At 43.1% G+C, this 18,358-nt stretch overlaps 1 protein-coding gene across 1 annotated transcript in view; it reads right to left on the bottom strand.

Moving 5' to 3' along the window:
- Positions 1-231: 231 nt before the first annotated feature.
- The window catches only part of LOC144494788 (SH2 domain-containing adapter protein B-like), a 104,553-nt gene continuing 86,426 nt past the window's right edge, over positions 232-18,358 (bottom strand). The window contains exons 4-6 of the mRNA XM_078214134.1: positions 15,780-15,933; positions 6,841-6,960; positions 232-1,032 (exon numbers count right to left, since the gene is read on the bottom strand). Coding sequence (XP_078070260.1) covers positions 849-1,032; positions 6,841-6,960; positions 15,780-15,933 — 458 coding nt within the window. The 3' untranslated portion in view covers positions 232-848. The remainder of the gene's footprint in view (positions 1,033-6,840; positions 6,961-15,779; positions 15,934-18,358) is intronic.

The raw sequence follows: 18,358 nt of genomic DNA, 5'->3' as shown, positions 1-18,358 counted from the left end.
CAACATTTTGCCTTCAAACATCACCAAAAGATCTTGGTTCTTCACCTAGTCTATTGTTTAGTGTGACCCTGCTGTGCACAAATTAATGGCTGCGTTTGTGTACAATAGAAGGGTGACTGCACCCTGAAAGGGATTCACTGGGGCATGAAGCTCTTCAGCTCAGAGGAAATGAGGTACTAAATAAATGAATGTTCCCCCTTTGTCACAAGTGGATTTTGTTTTCTTTTTAATCCATAAATATTAATAAAAATACTAATTCCTTATGTGAAGTTAAATATATTTTCTTGTATCTAAAGCTAAAAAGTACTCCAGAGGTATTACACTGTACCAAAAGTGATAAAAAATATATTTATATACTAAGCCACAGTATTTACAATACTCATAAATAATCACAAATGTCAGAGATCTCCATGTTTAGAATTATATGCACCATTATATACTGTATCAAAAAAGGAAGAATTTAAATATTTTAGTCGAAATGTTGGTAACAATTTTGCACTTTAAACATTTAGTTAAATTCATACATTAGGTACTTTTTTAAAAAACAAAACAGTATTCATGCAACAGGACCACAAAGTAAGTGTTATAGTGTTCACACAAGAAAACACAGGTCAGGTTTTCCAGCAGCAGGAGTGGCTCAGTATTTGCTGCCGACAGGATCTTCCACTCCCACCAAAGGCAATGGGGTTTTCAGTGGCTTGCAAGCCGCGCTGTCTACCAATATAACTGAAATACACAATTCAGCCACTTGGTGATGCCCAGTCCATGCATTTTAAAGTTACCAATTCATCATACATATTCAATTAATCTCCCATCCACAAGGAGGAAACTGAACTAGGGGAAAAAAATTATAGCGTTTGCACTGTTACAGGATAGAGAAGTGACAAATGTTCCGCTCCTTTAATGGGTAGCCTCCTGGTTGTATAGTGCTGTACGACCTCAGGAATGCTGTCAAATGGAAGACTGTTCTCTCCCAAGATATATTTATCTTTGGTTTTGGTCAGTTTCATGTGCATGAAACCTCGGCTGCTCCTGTAAATAAGCAGAATTACAAAGAATAGTCAACCACAGTTCACTGGGATTTAGCTGCAGCATTACCCCGTTTTAACACGACCACCTAGAAGTTCCACTCCAAGCCACTCACCAGCCTGACTTGGAAATGTATCGCCATTCCCTCATTATCAATGGGTCAAAATCCTGAAACTCCCTTCCTAACAGCATTGTAGATGAATCTACACCATATGAAATGCAGCTGTTCAAGAAGGCAGTTCACCATCACCATCTCAAGAGTTATTAGCAATGGATACCAAATTCAGGCCTAGCCAGTGACATCCACATGGCCAGAATGAATTTAAAAAAAAAAGTTCACTTCCTAAACTCAAATTTGATAAATTGTTTTGAGATAGAAAGTTCAAAAAGGCTTCTTTGTGTGGCTGGAATTGAACGCAGGTCCCTGGCGCTGAGGCAGCAGTGCTAACTTCTGTGCTACCGTGCCACAGTTAATAACCTCCTATGATCCACAAGTGTCTGTTGCTCCAGTATGTCACTTTGAACCCACATGCCACCTCATTGGTTCCCAACATCCCGAACTCCCATCATCCTCAAACCCCCCCCCCCCGGCCCCATCACCCAGCACTCCTCAGCAGAACACTCCCTGCATAGGTGCCAATGTCCTTAACCTCTGACCTGTAAGACATTCATCTAACATTATCCCCTTTTGTGTCCCTGCATAAAATAGCCCATAACAGGCACAAAAGAAAAGACGAGGCGATGGTATGCCCGAGTCAAGGTTTCTGACACCCATTCTAGAGCTCGCAAGGGAGGGCCAGGAGCGGGCCTGCACAAAGAGCGAGATTGGCCTGTGACAGAGAAGTGATGAGCTACTGCACCTTCATCCAGATGACCTTCATCAAGTGAGTTATTTATTGCCCAAAACATTGACCAGGCCATGTATTAAAACCTTGCCTTGCAGTGTCAATCGATGAGCCTCAGCCATCAACCAACAGTGCCCTCTTTCACCCTCGAGAGCACCTCAGAGGAGATCTCTGAGGAGAACACTGAAGGTGCATCACAGTTTTCATCCACACCATTCACCATTGCAGAGACAATCACCTTGGTGGGTGAACTTAGAACACAGGCTTCTGGGGGTCACTATCTGGTGAGCGCCGCACTACTTCTGATGTACATCAGGATGTTTGTTGTATCCCAGGACTCAGCTGTACCCAGCCAGCCAGGTGTCGTGCCTCTGGATACGTTCCTCCCTCAGCTGCTGAAGGTGCAAAGGCAGAGCCGGGAATACCAAGAGGAGTTGTCAGCAACATTCCTGAGACTGCAAGGCTGAATGGAGGAGTCCCTGAGCCTTCAGTTGCACTGCAAGGGAGGCAGCCACAGTGGAAATCCTGGGGCAACACATCAGAGCCACGACTGGTGAATTCTAAAGCATGGCTCAGTTTCCGAGACCATGGCTGAGGGCTTTGACACCATGGTGCAGACACTGGTGGGCCTCCAGGATTGGCAGCACCAGGTGATGTTGAGGCTTCTGGAGCTCACTCCAGCTGCCACTCTGTCCCATGGAGCAACCCAGGGGCCCAAGAGCAGCCAGAGAGAGGAGGAAGCACTAGAGCCCAACCCAAGGTCTTCCACCCAGGAGACTCTGGGGGTGACCAGCTCTTCTGACACCCCCCTTCCTGATAGCGGTGCTTCTCAGAGGCAGCGGGCAAGAGAGATTAAAACAGCGGCATCAATGCCACCCAAGAGGACACCCGCCAAGAGCATCTCCAGCAACAGGGCATGGAAGGCAGCAAGCTGCTTCCAATTCCGACATGCGTCTCAGAAACACATACAGACGTAGTGGGAGGACTCGAAAGATTGAGTTTTAGGAACAGTGGAATGGATGAAGTTAGGCACCAGTAGATAGGGTTCAAAATCAATTGTCACATCAGCATTAGTCACCTTATTAAAAGCTATTGTTGTTCACAATCTGAAGGCCTCACTGTCTTTTACCCTTCCCCCACTGGGATAGGTTCTTACCCCATCCGTCACAGTTTTGCTCACATGCCCTCGATGCAAACTGAGTAACATATATCCTAAAAGGACTCTGCCATCATCAGTGAACCCTAGACTTGGCCCCTTTTCCCTACCTAGAGCTCCGAGACATAGGGATCTGGCTCCAATCCTCATTCGCACATGAGTCTGGCAGTCTGCGTGCTGACAGCAGACAGACAGGAGTCAGGCACAAGCAAAAGCATCAGAACTTTCCTCACTGCGAGATACCATTACCCTGTTCTGGCAGAGGCAGATGTAGAATAAAAAACACAGCGCTGTGGCGCGGGGGCCCTAGCGAATGGGGTGGGCCCTCACTCAGAGGTGGCTGTGGGGGCACCAGAGTCTGGAAGCTCTGAATTTGCTGGTGGGCTCACTTAAGCCTATTGGCAGGCAATCGAAAACAACATCAGCATCCGATTGGTGGAAAGCACTGCCCCAGTTAAGTGGTGGTGAATAGTTCAGACAGGTCTCTGATTGTCTGGTCTGACGTTTCTCAACATTTTTATGTTAGTAAAGCAGCAGCCTTCTGACATTCAGGCAGACATACTCGGGCAACCGTGAGGTTGCCGACTTTACATTGGGGTATGAATCTGCAAGGCCTTCAGTGAGGACCGAGGAGGTGGCACTGGCCAATGGGGGAGGCTCTCAACCCCAGGCCAGTGCTGAGGGTGGCCAGGCAACCAACCAACCAAAGAAAGAACAGAGACTAGGTTAGATAGGTGGCGGAAGCATCCAGGACAGACCAGAGCCAAGCAGCCAGATGGAAACATGTGCTGTCGTAGAAGCTCAAGATTGGGCTGCCGGAGCAAGAGATGAGTGGTCGGAACTGGGAGGTGCGAGGGCCAGGCAGATGCTAAGGTGGTTGTCAGGGACCAGCAGGGGGACTTGACCAGAGGCCAGGGCTGAGACTGAGGGGGTTGGGTGGCAACCAGACCGGAAAAGATGAGACAGAGGCCAGGCCAGATAACCAGTACAGCTGACTGCTTAGGTCAAAGGGAGCAGTTGTAACAGGGGCAACTTGACCCCCGAGCCAGGGCTGAGGAGGGCAGACAAGTCACATCACCAGGGATGTGGCATGATGTCCTCAGAGGCCCTGGCACAGAGGCAGGGGCCCCAAAAGTCCGCCTCTGGATTCTGACAGGCTGTTGGAATGGTCACTGATCCTGAGTGCAGGGTCTACTAAACGCCTATGTAAACATTGAGCGCTACTGGATCCTCTGTTGCAGGCTCTGGGTTGCAGCTGTTATGCTCAAAACATTCCCTCCCCTGCACACAACCTTTAATCCAACATTCATATATTATATATGTATATAATATATATATTGTAATGATTTAAATGAGGGAACTAAATGAAATATCTCAATTTACAGGTGACAAAGCTGGATGGGAGGGTGAGCTGCGAGGAGGATTCAAAGATGCCTCAATGTGATTTGGACAAGCTGAATGAGTGGGCAAATGTATAATATGGATAAATGTGATGCTATCCACTTCAGTAGCAGAAACAGAAAGACAGATTATCCGAATGGCTCTAAATTGAGGGGAATGTGCGACAAGACCAGGGGGTTCTCGTACAGCAGCCGTTGAAAGTTGGAATGCAAGTGCAGGAGGCGGTGAAGATGGTAAATGGTATATTGGCATTCATAGCAAGAAGATTTGAATACAGAAGCAGGGATGTCTTGCTGCAATTGTACAACATCTAGGTGAAGCCACACCTGAAATAGTGCATATAGTTTTGGTCTCCTTAACTGAGGAAGGGTGCTCTTGCTATAGAGGGAATGCAGAGAAGGTTTACCAAACTGAATCCTTGGATGGTAGGACTGACATATATGAGGCGACATCAAGGATTATGTTTGCTGGAATTTAGAAGAATGAAGATGGATCTCAGAAACCTATAAAATTCTAACAGGACTAGATAGGGTAGATGCAAGGAAGGATGTTACTGATGGTCAGGGCTGTCAAGAATCAGGAGTCACAGTCTAAGGGTAAACCTTTCAGCACTGTGATGAGGAGTATTTTCTTCACCCAGAGAGCATGGAAGTATTTACCACAGAAAGTAGTTGAGACCAAAACACTGTTTTCAAGAAGGAGTTAAATATAGCTTATAGCTCTTGGGACAAAGGGAGCAAAAGATATGGAGTAAGGTTGGATTAGGGTATTTAGATGGATGATCAGCCATGATCATATTGAATGGCGAAGCAGGCTCCAAGGGCCAAATGGCTTCCTCCAGCTCCTATTTTCTATGTTTCTAACTCTTTACACCTCTGTCCTTGACTTTGAGAACGTGCGCAGTTGACAGTGTTTTCTTTAAATATTCTACACTGAGTGATTCTATTACATGTGGTTTCTGACAGGAGGAAATTGTTTCAATATTAAATTCTCTCTTCTGCTCCTCACTCACTCTTCTCTGCTTCCTGTCTCCCTCAATCCTGAGGAGGAGCACTGAAAGCATTTCTGCTTCCTTGTGCACATGGAGGCCCCTGCTATTGGGGAGATGAAACCCCAATGCAGCCCGCTTCGGGTGAGCGGTGCAGAGAATGGGGAAGGGAAAGGTGGTGCGGGTTGGTGGGGGGGGGGGGGGGGGGGGGTCGGGATAGGAGTACAGACCTGTCAAAGTTTGGATTAGTTTACACACAGCAATAGCAAATTAGCAGTGGTCCAACCGGAAGTCGAGGGTCTTGATTTACTGACGGATTGCATGCCCTCAATTTTTCCTTCACTGGGTGACATTGGAGAGGGGGGTGGATTTTCTGACTGCGCATGCCCCAAGACCAGGCAATCTCAGACATAAATCCCGTTTTTGGCCCCTCATTAGATTTTGAAGCCATGGTGGGATTTGTGCCCGCAGCTAATGGACCTGCAGAATTGTGTCCTGTGCCTCGCTGTGTAGCCACTTTTCCAGACAAGGTAAAACTTTCATCTCCATGTTCAATGCATTTAGGTACGAGACAAAGATTCTTGGTTATATCAAAGCTCGAGGTGAAATTTGCTGCATTACTCGAACTATTATAATCTCTTTCACCCTGTTACCCAAGACTTTCTCTTTTAAAAAAAGTTTGTTAGTGTCACAAGTAGGCTTACATTAATACGACAATAAAATTACTGTGAAAATCCTCACAATTGCCACACTCTGGGAATCAAAGCCAGGTCCCTGGAGCTGTGAGGCAGCAGTGTGCGAACCACTGTGTCACCGTACTCTCCTTCCTCGCTAACTGGAGCTTAGTTTGAAGCTCTGCATTTCCACTTTGCATTTCTTATGTTCGTTTTCCTCTTTTTCAAATTTGAGCACTTGCTTTTCTCTCCCGAGTTCTATCTCAAGCTGCTTCATCTGTGACTGAATTCTAACCAACTTAAGCTGCATTCTACTTGGATCAATCTTTTCTTTTTCCAATCTCAGATGCTGTGCTATTACTTCAATTCTATTTACGATATGCTTTTAATCCTAACTTCGATTTATTTGCAAATGCTATGAACCTTGGTTGATTGGTGCAAGTCACAAACGGGAAAAGCATCCCTTTCCAAAAAAATTGTAGCTTTGACGGCTTCAATAAGTATAGTAAAACTCACTGTTGACTTCTGTTAGCCTTAACTTTTAACAATTCCTGGAACCTGTATCCATCGGTGAAATCAAAAGCCTACAAAGAGCTCCCAATTTATTATGAATCCAAACCAGACAACCAAATTTTGATCCAATTCCAGACTGCATAGCTTGTTTCAGCAAGTCATCCTGTAGTCACTTTCACCTGTGTTTAACCTCATCTGCAACTATATTAAACTGTTTAACAAGATTCTACTTACTTCAGTGAAAGTGAGTAATCATTTTTGTTGCTTTGACTATTTCGGATGAGATAGCTGCACTCTTTACACAACCGTAGAAGATTTTCTGCATCTGTTCTGCCAATGGCGCCATGGTACCATCTATGAGAGAAAATATGCAAATAAATCAAAATACTGACTTACTGGCAAAGGAAAATCCTTGTTGCAAGGTGTTTCAGGAAAATGTAGCGAGGGAATAGGGTTATTATATCTTTCAGGAGCAGTACAGCATCATTTCACAAAGTACATTTTTATTCACTTCTGAGACTACTTCAGACAGAAGTATTATAAAAAAGTTTGGTACTGGATATTAGGGTCCCTACTGGACAGTTTGGAGGCTGCAGGTCCCACGTAAAATCCAGCAGGTGACCTTCCTCTCATTTACCCAACCGTACCTAACTGCTAGCAGTTTTATGAAGGTGAAGATGCAGGGGAGGTGTCGGATGGTCCACCCAACTTTGGATTATTGAGGTAGTTAGATGGTCAACCATTGGTCATTTAAGGGCCTCATCCCATCCCCATTAGTATTTCACCTCCCGCAAATGGGAGGCCCACATCACGTGAGAAACATAGAAACTAGAAACAGGAGTCGGCCATTCGGTTTTTTGAGCCTGCTCCACCATTCATTTTGATCATGGCTGATCAAATTCAATATCCCGATCCCACCTTCCCTGCATATCCCTTGATCCCTTTAGCCCCAAGAGCTATATCTAATTTGTTCTTGAAATCACAATGTTTTGACCTCAACTACTTTCTGTGGTAGTGAATTTAACAGATTCACCACTCTCTAGGTAAAGAAATTTCTCCTCATCTCAGCCTTAAAAGCCCTCATCTTCAAACTATGACCCCTAGTTCTGGATTCCCCCCACTATCGGGAACATTCTTTCTGTATCTTCCCCATCTAATCCGGTTAGAATTTTATAAGCTTCTATGAGATTCCCTTCTCACTCTTCCAAACTCCATTGGATACAATTATAAAACTTAGTCTCTCCTCATATGACAGACGTGACATTCCAGGAATCAGCCTGGCATACCTTTGCTGTACTGCCTCTATAGCAAGGACATCCTTCCTCATAAGGACACCAAAACTGCACACAATAGTCCACGTGTGGCCTCACCAACACCCTATACAATTGCAGTTAACATCCCTATTCCTGTACTCAAATCCTCAAAACATTAATTGGAGGCAGAAGACAAAAATTGCAGATTCTCCTTCCTACTTGCACTCAGCCTCCACTGTTTCCACTCTGTGCAGCCACATCACAGTCTTACGTGTACTTCAAGGTGCAGACAGAGTAGGAGGATGGACTGCTGGTGGTGAAAAACATCTTTTCATCTGTCCAGAAATCTCGCACATAATAAACAAACATTTTTGTGGGTGCACACTGACGCAGTGTTATCGAAGTGGAAGAACATGTCTGGGTGATTTGGAGATAGTTTAATTATGATAATAGTTGATGATGTCCTACACCTATGGGAAGCCAGCCAGAGCCACATTCTGACTGGCATCATCACAGGAAAAATGTACATAATAGCTTCATAGAATCCCTACAGTGCAGGAGGCGACCATTTGGCCCATCAAGTCTGCGTCGACTCTTTGAAAGAGCATCTTATCCAGGCTCACACCCCCACCCAATCCCCGTAACCCTGTGCATTTACCATGGCTCATCCATCTAACTTATACATCTTTGGACACTAAGCGGTAGTTTAGCATGGCCAATTCACCTAACCTGCACATCTTTGGACTGTGGGAGGAAACCGGTGCACCCGGAGGAGACTCACGCAGACACGGGGAGAATGTGCAAACTCCACACAGTCACCCAAGGCCGAAATTGAACCAGGTCTCTGGTGCTGTGTGGCAACAGTGCTAACCCACTGTGCCATGCCACCCTATAATTGGCTCTGGCAAGCATGCCATCAGTTACCTATATGGGCTGCCAACTGAGTGATACTGCTCTGCAGAGCCCTGGAAAGTTCCAGAGGCAAGGGAGTTGAGTGGTAGCGACTTGTTTCAACAGGCTGCACGTAACTGCCATCATCTAACATGCTGCTGCCAGTGTCCTGAAACATGGATCAAGTTTATTCTCTGCTTGTAGATCCTGGAGGCCAGGTATGGCCTCGTGCAAGCTGACAATCTCCTCTTTTCTATGGATCATCAGATCTGTGAGCAACATACTGCTCCTGCAACCGCTGATCAGCTTTTTCCTCATCTGACATTCAAAGTAACATAGCATTAGCAGCAACCATGCTGATCTGAGAGGTCAGAGTTTCAAAGTGCTGAATGAGACATACAACACTCTGGACGACACCCTTAAAATTGTAAAAGTAGTCTCCAAAATATGTTTTAAAAAAAAGCTTCTCAGTACAAGTATAGTGAACAAAGCTTCTCATGCAAGCAGGCAAGAAGACAGCTATGGCGTGGCACTACTTATTGGTCTATTTTCCTGTTCTGTCTCCAGACCCCTCTTACCACTGAATTCTCACCTTTATTTTACTGACGAGTTCCAGGAAGTCCAAGAAGCTCATGGGTCCACAGTTAAATTGCAAAAGTTATGTTACTCTTTGGACATACAAATTAGGAGCAGAAACCTTCTCCACCATCCAGTAAGATGCAACTTTAAACTCAACTTCACATTTCGGCTTACCCCCGATAAGCAATGGGGTTAAAGATGATCAAAAATTTACTTTAAGGCAAAAGATATTCAAACACGGCTTAAATCACCATTTGAGGAGAGGAGAATTCCAAAGTCTCACAACCATCTGAGATACCTCTATGACTCTATAGACAGTTACATGGGTAAGATGGGTATAGAGGGATATGGGCCAAAGGCGGGCAATTGGGCAGCATGGACAAATTGGGCCAAAGGGCCCGTTTCCATGCTTTAAACCTCTATGACTATGACTATATAAAAAAAATCCATGTCAGTTTTAAATTGGCAGCCCTTTATTTTTGAACAGTAGCCCATTTTAACAGGGCTAAAATGATTCTACCATACTCTTCCATATTCCCCTTGTGAAGTCCTTTCATTCAAGTTGTCTCTTAATCTTCTAAATTCCAGCAGAAATTGATCTGTCCAACTTTTCCTCATAAGACAACCCGCCCATTTCAGGTATCAATCTAGTAAAACGAAAACAAATTACTGCAGATGCTGGAATCAAACAAAAACAAAAAATGCTGGAAAACCTCAGCAGGTCTGACAGTATCTGTGGAGAGAGAATAGAGCATGGTGATCCTTCGTCAGATCAATTGGACGTGACTTCTAACTCATAAGCGCACACCCTGTTGATCATGACCTAGTCATCTGGGTAAACCTTCTCTGCTTCCAATGCATTTACATATTTTCTCAAATAAGCAGGCCAATTCTGTACACTATTCCAGATGTGCTCTCACCAATGCCCTGTATAACTGAAGCACAATCTCCTACCCTTCTAACCAAGTCCCCTTGCAATAAGTTACAACATCCAAAGATATGCAGGTTAGGTTGATTGATCATGCTAAATTGCCCCTTAGTGTCAGGGGAATTAGTAGAATAAATAAATGGAGTTACTGGGATAAGGCTTGGCTGGAATTGCTGATGCAGGCTCGATGGGCTGAATGGCTTCCTTCTGCACTGCAGGGGTTTTATGATTCAATTAGCTTTGCTAATTATTTGCTGTACCTGCATACTAACCTTTGCGATTAATGAACTAGGATACCCAGATCCCTCTGCATCTCAGGGCTCTGCAATCTCTCACCGTTTAGATAATATGCTACTTTTTCATTTTCCTGCTAAAATTAAAATCATCATATGTTCCTACATGATATTCCTTTTGCAGACCTTTGTTCACTCACCTAACCTATCTATGTTGTTTTGTTGCCTCCTTATGTCCTCTTTACAACCTATTTTGCGTGTCATCACCAAATCCATATCACTGGTTCCTTCATCCAAATCATTCATATAACTAACTTGTATAGAGCTGAGGCCACAGCACTGATCCCTAGTTACCACCAGTAGTTACAACCTGCCAACCAGAAAAAGACTAATTTATGCCTACTCTCTGGATCCTGCTAGCCAGCCGGTCTTCAATGCATGCCAAAATTGAACACCCTTTTAGTTTCTGCAATAATCTTTGATGAGGCACCTTATCAAATGCCTTCTGAAAATTTAAATACAGTATATCCACAGCCCTTTTACTTCTTCAAAGAACTCCAATAAATTTGTTAAACATTAGTTTTTTCACAAGACCCTTTCACAAAACTCTGCCAGAATACCTTGGATTTATCCAAATACCCAGATATAACATAGAAATCATAGAAACACAACAGTGCAGAAAGAGGCCATTTGGCCCATCGAGTCTGCACCGACCACAATCCCACCCAGGCCCTACCCCCATACCCCTACATATTTACCCACTAATCCCTCTAACCTATGCATCTTAGGACACTAAGGGGCAATTTTAGCATGGCCAATCAACCTAACCGGCACATCTTTGGATTGTGGGAGGAAACCGGAGCACCCGGAGGAAACCCACGCAGACACGAGGAGAATGTGCAAACTCCACACAGACAGTGACCCAAGCCGGGAATCGAACCCAGGTCCCCGGAGCTGTGAAGCAGCAGTGCTAACCACTGTGCCACATCTTTAATAAAATGCTAACATTTTCTTGATGACAGATATTAAACTAACTGGCCTATAGGTTCCTGCTTCCGGTCTCCTCTGCCTTTGAATAAATGAATTACATTAGCTTTTTTCTAGTTTAATGGAACTTTCTCCAAATCTTGTGAACTTTGGAAAATGAAACCAAACAAAAACAAACACACACATCATCTATTGCATTAGCCACTTCTTTTAAGACTCTAGGATGAAATCCATTAGGACCCAGGGACTTGTCAACCCACAGTTCCACTTCTCTGGCAACTGTAATTTTCTCGAGCTCCTTCCTTCTCCATTCCAATTCCTGATTTATAGCCATTTTTGGGATGTTACTTGTAGCCTCTATAGTGAAAACTGATGCAAAATTCAGCTGTCATCTCCTTATTTTTCATCAACTCCTCAGGCTTAATTTTCTATAGGAAATGTAATTCCCATTTATGCTGGGTTTTTTTAATGCTACGTGCATTTAGTTACAGAGCCTTTAATTTTGTCCTTTTATTGTTTTGTAATGTCTAGCTTTATTTGCTGATTTACCCTAAGATTTTTACTCTGTCTCTTCCTGTCACAGTCTGCTCATCATTTCTTGTCTCTACTCTTCAGTTTTATCACATCTATCCACATTTGATTCCTTGCCCCAAAATTTAATTTAAGCCCTCTCTACTTCTTTAGTAATGTGGTTTGGAGGAACACTGGTCCCAGCATGATTCAGGTTCAGACCATCCCAATGGTACAGTCCCCACTTTCCCCAGTACTGATGCCAGTGCTCCACATATTGGAACCCATTTCTCCCACATCAGTCATGGAGCCACACATTCATCTCTGTAATTTTATATATCCTATGCTAATTTGCACATTGCTCAGGTAATAATCCAGGGATTTTGCTTCTTAATTTGGTGCCTAGCTCCTCGTGGTCTTTATGTAAAACCTCTTTTCTAGTTCTATTTGTATTGTTGGTACTTACATGGGCCATAACTGGATGCTCCCCCTTCCACTACAAGCTTCTCTCTAGCCCTGAGCAGAAGTCCCGAACCCTGGCATCAGGCAGGCAACACAGCCACCTGGATTCTTGTTATTTGCTACAGAGAACAACATAAATTCTCCTTTTTTACCACTATAGTCCTTTTTGCTCTCCCCACTTGAATGGTCTCTTGTACCACGGTGCTATGGTTACCTTTCACATCAACTTTGCGGCCCCCACTCTCACCCAAGCAAGCTGATAGAACCCAAATTACCGGACAACTGCAGAGGCTGACATTTCTTAAACTCTGCCCTCTGGGTCCCCTTCCCTGACTCACTCATATTCAACTCCTATCTCTGTCATTGACCCAAATCAGAAAGCCCTACCCTAACTGGTGTGACTGTCTCCTGGTACAAAGCATCCAAGTACATTTCTTTCTCTGATGTGTCAGAGTCTGTGGCTCCAACCGAGCCGAGGCTCCTTGAGCCACTGCAGACATGTTTGCCCTGGATGAAACTGGCATTCACAAGCTCCATGTGCTGCAGCCATGACACATTAAGGACGGTTGGACAGGTAATGTATTCAAATTAATTAATTATATTATTCACTTAATTGTGTTTCTTTTTTTTTAAGCTTTTATATGAACTTTACCACCAGTTTGTGTACTATTTTAAACCCCAAGTCTGGAACCAATGTTAACCGTGTTAGATATTCACCAAACAGCCAGTCCCTTTCCTTGTAGTAAAAATTTAGAAGAAATTAATGGATTTCAAACTGACATCCTTGACTTAAAAGTACATGCTAGTCAAATACTTATACAGTGAACCGTACACACTCCAAGGACCTATACCAGCAGAACTCTCCAGTAAGGCCTTAGTTGTTTAATGTTAGAAAGACAGGCATCAAGTCAGTACAGATTTGGAAAGATGGAGAAAGACAGGTAGTCTCTAGCTAGGAGGAAATAACGAATCCTGCACCAGGTGAAAGGTTCAACATAAACCTACAGGTAGATAAGACTGGAATTTAAACAATATCCTTTGTACTGACTAATGATGCATAAATATAATGGAAATCTATGACTCAGAGTGCTGTTTCAGAGGTCTCTGAGATAGTGCGCTCTCTGCACCTTACAGGGTTAAAAAAGGTAGAACAAGCAAACAGAAATTATTACCTCCTTTCTTCCCTTGCCAAACTCTCAGATATTCATTCAATTCCTCAGCTGCACTGGCTTGCTTTGCCAGAACTACTGAACTCTGAATTTATAGTAAACTGAACTGGAGCTAGAGAAACCAGATTCAACCGGTTAGCTCATTAACTAGTCAGCTCTCTCAGCCAAATGTCTTTACCCGTCTAAAGCTGGAAGTAAAAAAATGAAACTTAGTCTATTTAACACAGAACTTTCCCGTTATTGCTAATTACAGACTAGACGGGATGTTTCAAGAACAGAATCAACACTTCAAACTTTCCCAATCACCAAACTCTCAGGTATGCACTTAGTTCCTCAGTCGCACTTGTCTGTCTTATAATTGAATAATGTTAAGATTAGTAACTCGGCTGCATAAACTTTTCGGGAGAGCCATCGTCAAGTTGGAACACATCAAGTGCCAATATTTTTGTTGGTTTGAACCCAATCTGCACTGAAACTCATGCACTCTTCCCTAATTTGCTCAAAACTGATTCATCGTACATAGATCAAGAGAGCAAATAAACTGTGGCAACACAGGTAATAATACCATTGCATTTTAGAACAAATTGTCTGACTCAGGCAGGCTCTTCTGAGCCTTCCTGCACTCATGTTTTGCTGATTACCTAGAACATAACATTGCAGAGATACAGTCAGAGGCAGGTCAAAACTGATTTTTGTTATGTTAGAAGTTTTTGCCTCCATATCTCTATTGAAAAATATTCCTGATTACTAACCAGTTATCCTTATTGCAAAGTGCTCTTGTGAGGACCACTTGGTGCAACTGTGATGCTACTTGCAGCTGAATAATCTGTCAACATTAGACTAGACCCAGTAACAATGACCTTTTAGGCAGAATACCGTTGTTACCCAAGTCATTATATTTCAATATGTTTTTCCAGACTCGAGGGAAATGGGCAAGGAGATCAGATCAGGAGGAACAAAATATTGAATTTGAAATTTCTTCATGTCGTGAAGTCTCAATTTTTTCCTTCTGTTAATTTAACAGCTATTTTATTTTTCCAACCCACCCTCACTCAATTCCTGACCAAAAGCTGCCAAAAGTGAGTCAGCAGTAGCTTTGGTTACTTCTTGCAAAAATGCAGAATCCAAATTTCACTCAGCGTTCATCCATAATGGTTTCAGGACAAAGATGAAACATTTACAGAAAACAATCACAGACCTAACCTAAACGGGTTGCTGAACCTGAAACCAGTCATTTATGTTACTTTGTAATTTTGAAATTATAAATTCAGTAGAAACACTGACGGTATAAATGGAGTAAGAAGTCTCACAACACCAGGTTAAAGTCCAACAGGTTTATTTGGTAGCAAAATCCACTAGCTTTCGGAGCGCTGCTCCTTCGTCAGGTAAGTGGGAGTTCCGTTCACAAACAGGGCATATAAAGACAAACTCAATTTACAAAATAATGGTTGGAATGCAAATCTTTATAGGTAGTCACGGGCATTCGGCCTCTGATCCTCGGGCAAGCTTTCTCCAAGGCGGCCCCCACGATACACGACAACGCAGAGTCGCCGAGCAGAGACTGATAGCCAAGTTCCACACACGAGGACGGCCTCAACCGGGATCTTGGGTTCACGTCACATTATCTGTAACCCCCACGACCTGCCTGGGCTTGCAAAATCGGCGACTCTTGCGTTGTCGTGTATCGTGGGGGCCGCCTTGGAGAACGCTTGACCAAGGATCAGAGGCCGAATGCCCGTGACTACCTATAAAGATTCGCATTCCAACCATTATTTTGTAAATTGAGTTTGTGTCTTTATATGCTGTTTGTGAACAGAACTCCCACTTACCTGACGAAGGAGCAGCGCTCCAAAAGCTAGTGGATTTTGCTACCAAATAAATCTGTTGGACTTTTAACCTGGTGTTGTGAGGCTTCTTACTGTGTTTACCCCAGTCCAACACCGGCATCTCCACATCACGATATAAATGGAGTCAAATGTTATCTGTATTTCTACAGGTACAGGTCATTTCACAAGTACATTTTACTGTGCCACAGTACAGATTATTCTCACTTTGCAGATATAGGCAAGTGTAAATTTACTGCATTGATTCACTCTTTAACAGAAAGATTAATACAGACACTGGGCTGTTTAGAACATAGAAGTAGAAAACATTGACTTACACTTGTTTCTCCAGTGGTGTGTTTGGATCTACTCTCTCTCCTATAATCCCACAGAACTCCAGACCGCCATGTTTGATTAGACCTGGGGGCCTCAGTTGCCTGCGTCTGTCACATAAGGGAGAGGATTGTCTTTTCTCAATTCCATTGAACTGAGCTACAAGGAGACAATAAGATACAATAACCAACTTTGAAAAGCTTTCTCCGTCTCACTTAGTCATTCCCAAATAATGAAACATGTCAGGATCTGGAAAAAGTTATTGGACCCAATCAGGCATTCTTATTTTTGATGGTGGTATGTTATAGTGCAAACATGCAATCCAAGTTGCTGTCGCAACATGCATTTAAAACTTTCAAACACATGTTGTAGTCTGTAGTTATGGATAGTGATGGTAGAGGCTCCAACATGCTTTCCATAACATGGCTAAGTAGGAATCCCTCCTGATCTTATTGTTTACTATTGGTGTGTTGGAAGGATTTACAGACTGATGCAGTTTAGCTACATTATGAAAACACCTTCCTTGGCCATTAAGTCTAGAAGTTGGATTTGAACCCTGAACTTTAGACTCAGAGGCACAAACAGCACCAATTAGTACATTTAATTAAATTTTCAGCCTTTTTGATGTATTTATGAAACAAGATTGTCCTGGAGCAGCAAATTAAATTTTAAAATGTCAACATCACCAAGAAACGAATGCTGAATCAAAACTAAAACAAAATAAGGGCACAATTCAAATCACTGAAACATAAAATGATGATGAAAATAGCCAATATAGACATTGCCATAATATAATTATTAGGGATGATGCAGTGGTAGCTCATTTTTGTATCTACCACCTTTGCAGCCTGCATTGCAGCAACATTCCCAAGTCATAACTAATCCTACTTCTATCCTTTCCTAAATATTGTAAGTTTGGATATTCTTAACTATAAATATGAAATACCAAATGCATAATCTTAATTTGGGAAATAATAATATGTACATATTCTGTGGCTACCCACAGCTTACTAAAAGGAGAACACGTCACCACTTAAAGGTAGCCTGGATTATTTGAAGCCAGCCTTCACCTCCTAAAGGAGATGTGCATTCTGGCTGGAGCATATATTGGAAGTGGCTGAGGAAGACATTCTGAACAGAAGGTCCAAGGTTTGTAGATGCAGCACTGGAGGGCTTGATGCAGAAAGTGGACAGATATTCTGTCAAAGAGTTGGTGCAAACTCTACGGGCTAAATGGCCTCTTCTGCACTGTAGGGCTTCTGTGATTCTATGAGTGAGAGGTGTGTTCTATCCCCAGGGGGCCAAATAAACTCAGAATGCAATGGAAGCAGATATAACCAATACAAAAAAAGAACATCCCCAAGGATCTTGATGCAGTTTTGCAAGGAGTTTAATGGTCATATTTAAGTGATCACGGTCAGTGAATTCATCTCCAAATACCTTGTAATTGAACTCAGTGGTAATGAAGCACAGTAATGGTACATTTCCAAATCAAGAAGGTAACTTTCAGGGGAAACTTTCAGTGGTGTTCTATGCATCTGCTGTTCTTGTTCTTCTAGGTGTGGAGGACCAAAGTTGCTGCCAGACCTTACTGACTATTTCCAGCATTTTGTTTTTATTGCGACTTTTAATGACTGATCAATCACTACCCTTAAAACTATTTTGATCCTCTTCTACATTCAGACTCCTATTTCCAGGGGTATGAGGCTCACTTACTCCTCTTGTGCAAATCCACCACTTCATGTTATCAATTTTGAAACTAAATTTGCCATTTATACATCCATTCCTCCACTGTACTGATGGCTTCAATGAAGATGATAGTCAACATTCTCGTTGCAGCTATGAATATGCCTAGAGAATGTCTTTCATATTTTTTAATGACAAGGAAGATAGACTCAACGTGCCACAGCCACAAATTCCCCTGAAGAGCTGTAATGATTTGAATTCACCATTGATCTGTCAAATCTCCTTTATTTTAAATGGTACTCATTAAAAAATGGGAGCTTTTGTACCAATGAATCCCAGCTCTGTTTATTTCAGAGAATTGATTGTGCCTCCAAAATCTCCGTTAGCAGCTTTCTCACTTCAATTTACTAACTCTGCACAAAGGCAACAACAGCTAAATACAAGAAACTGTTACATTTGCTTGAAAACAATTTTGAACTAAACAAAATCTTAAATGGGGGAAGAAAATAGAAGCAAACTAAAAGGCACAGCCTTGAAGCCTAAATGCCGTAGTATCTGGCCTTTAACAAGAGAAAAAATGGGGCGGCACGGTAGCACAGTGGTTAGCAATGCTGCTTCACAGCTCCAGGGACCTGGGTTCGATTGCCGGCTTGGGTCACTGTCTGTGTGGAGTTTGCACATTCTCCTCGTGTCTGCGTGGGTTTCCTCCAGGTGCTCCGGTTTCCTCCCACAGTCCAAAGATGTGCGGGTTAGGTTGATTGGCCATGCTAAAATTGCCCCTTAGTGTCCGGAGATGTGTAGGTTAGAGGGATTAGCAGGTAAATGTGTAGGGATGTGGGGGTGGGGCCTGGGTGGGATTGTGGTCAGTGCAGACTCGATGGGCCGAATGGCCTGTTTC

Source organism: Mustelus asterias, chromosome 6 (genome assembly GCF_964213995.1).
Source record: "Mustelus asterias chromosome 6, sMusAst1.hap1.1, whole genome shotgun sequence".
In the NCBI taxonomy this organism is placed as follows: Eukaryota; Metazoa; Chordata; class Chondrichthyes; order Carcharhiniformes; family Triakidae; genus Mustelus; species Mustelus asterias.
Note: the sequence above shows the minus strand (reverse complement) of the source record. Positions and strands in the feature narration are given on the sequence as shown.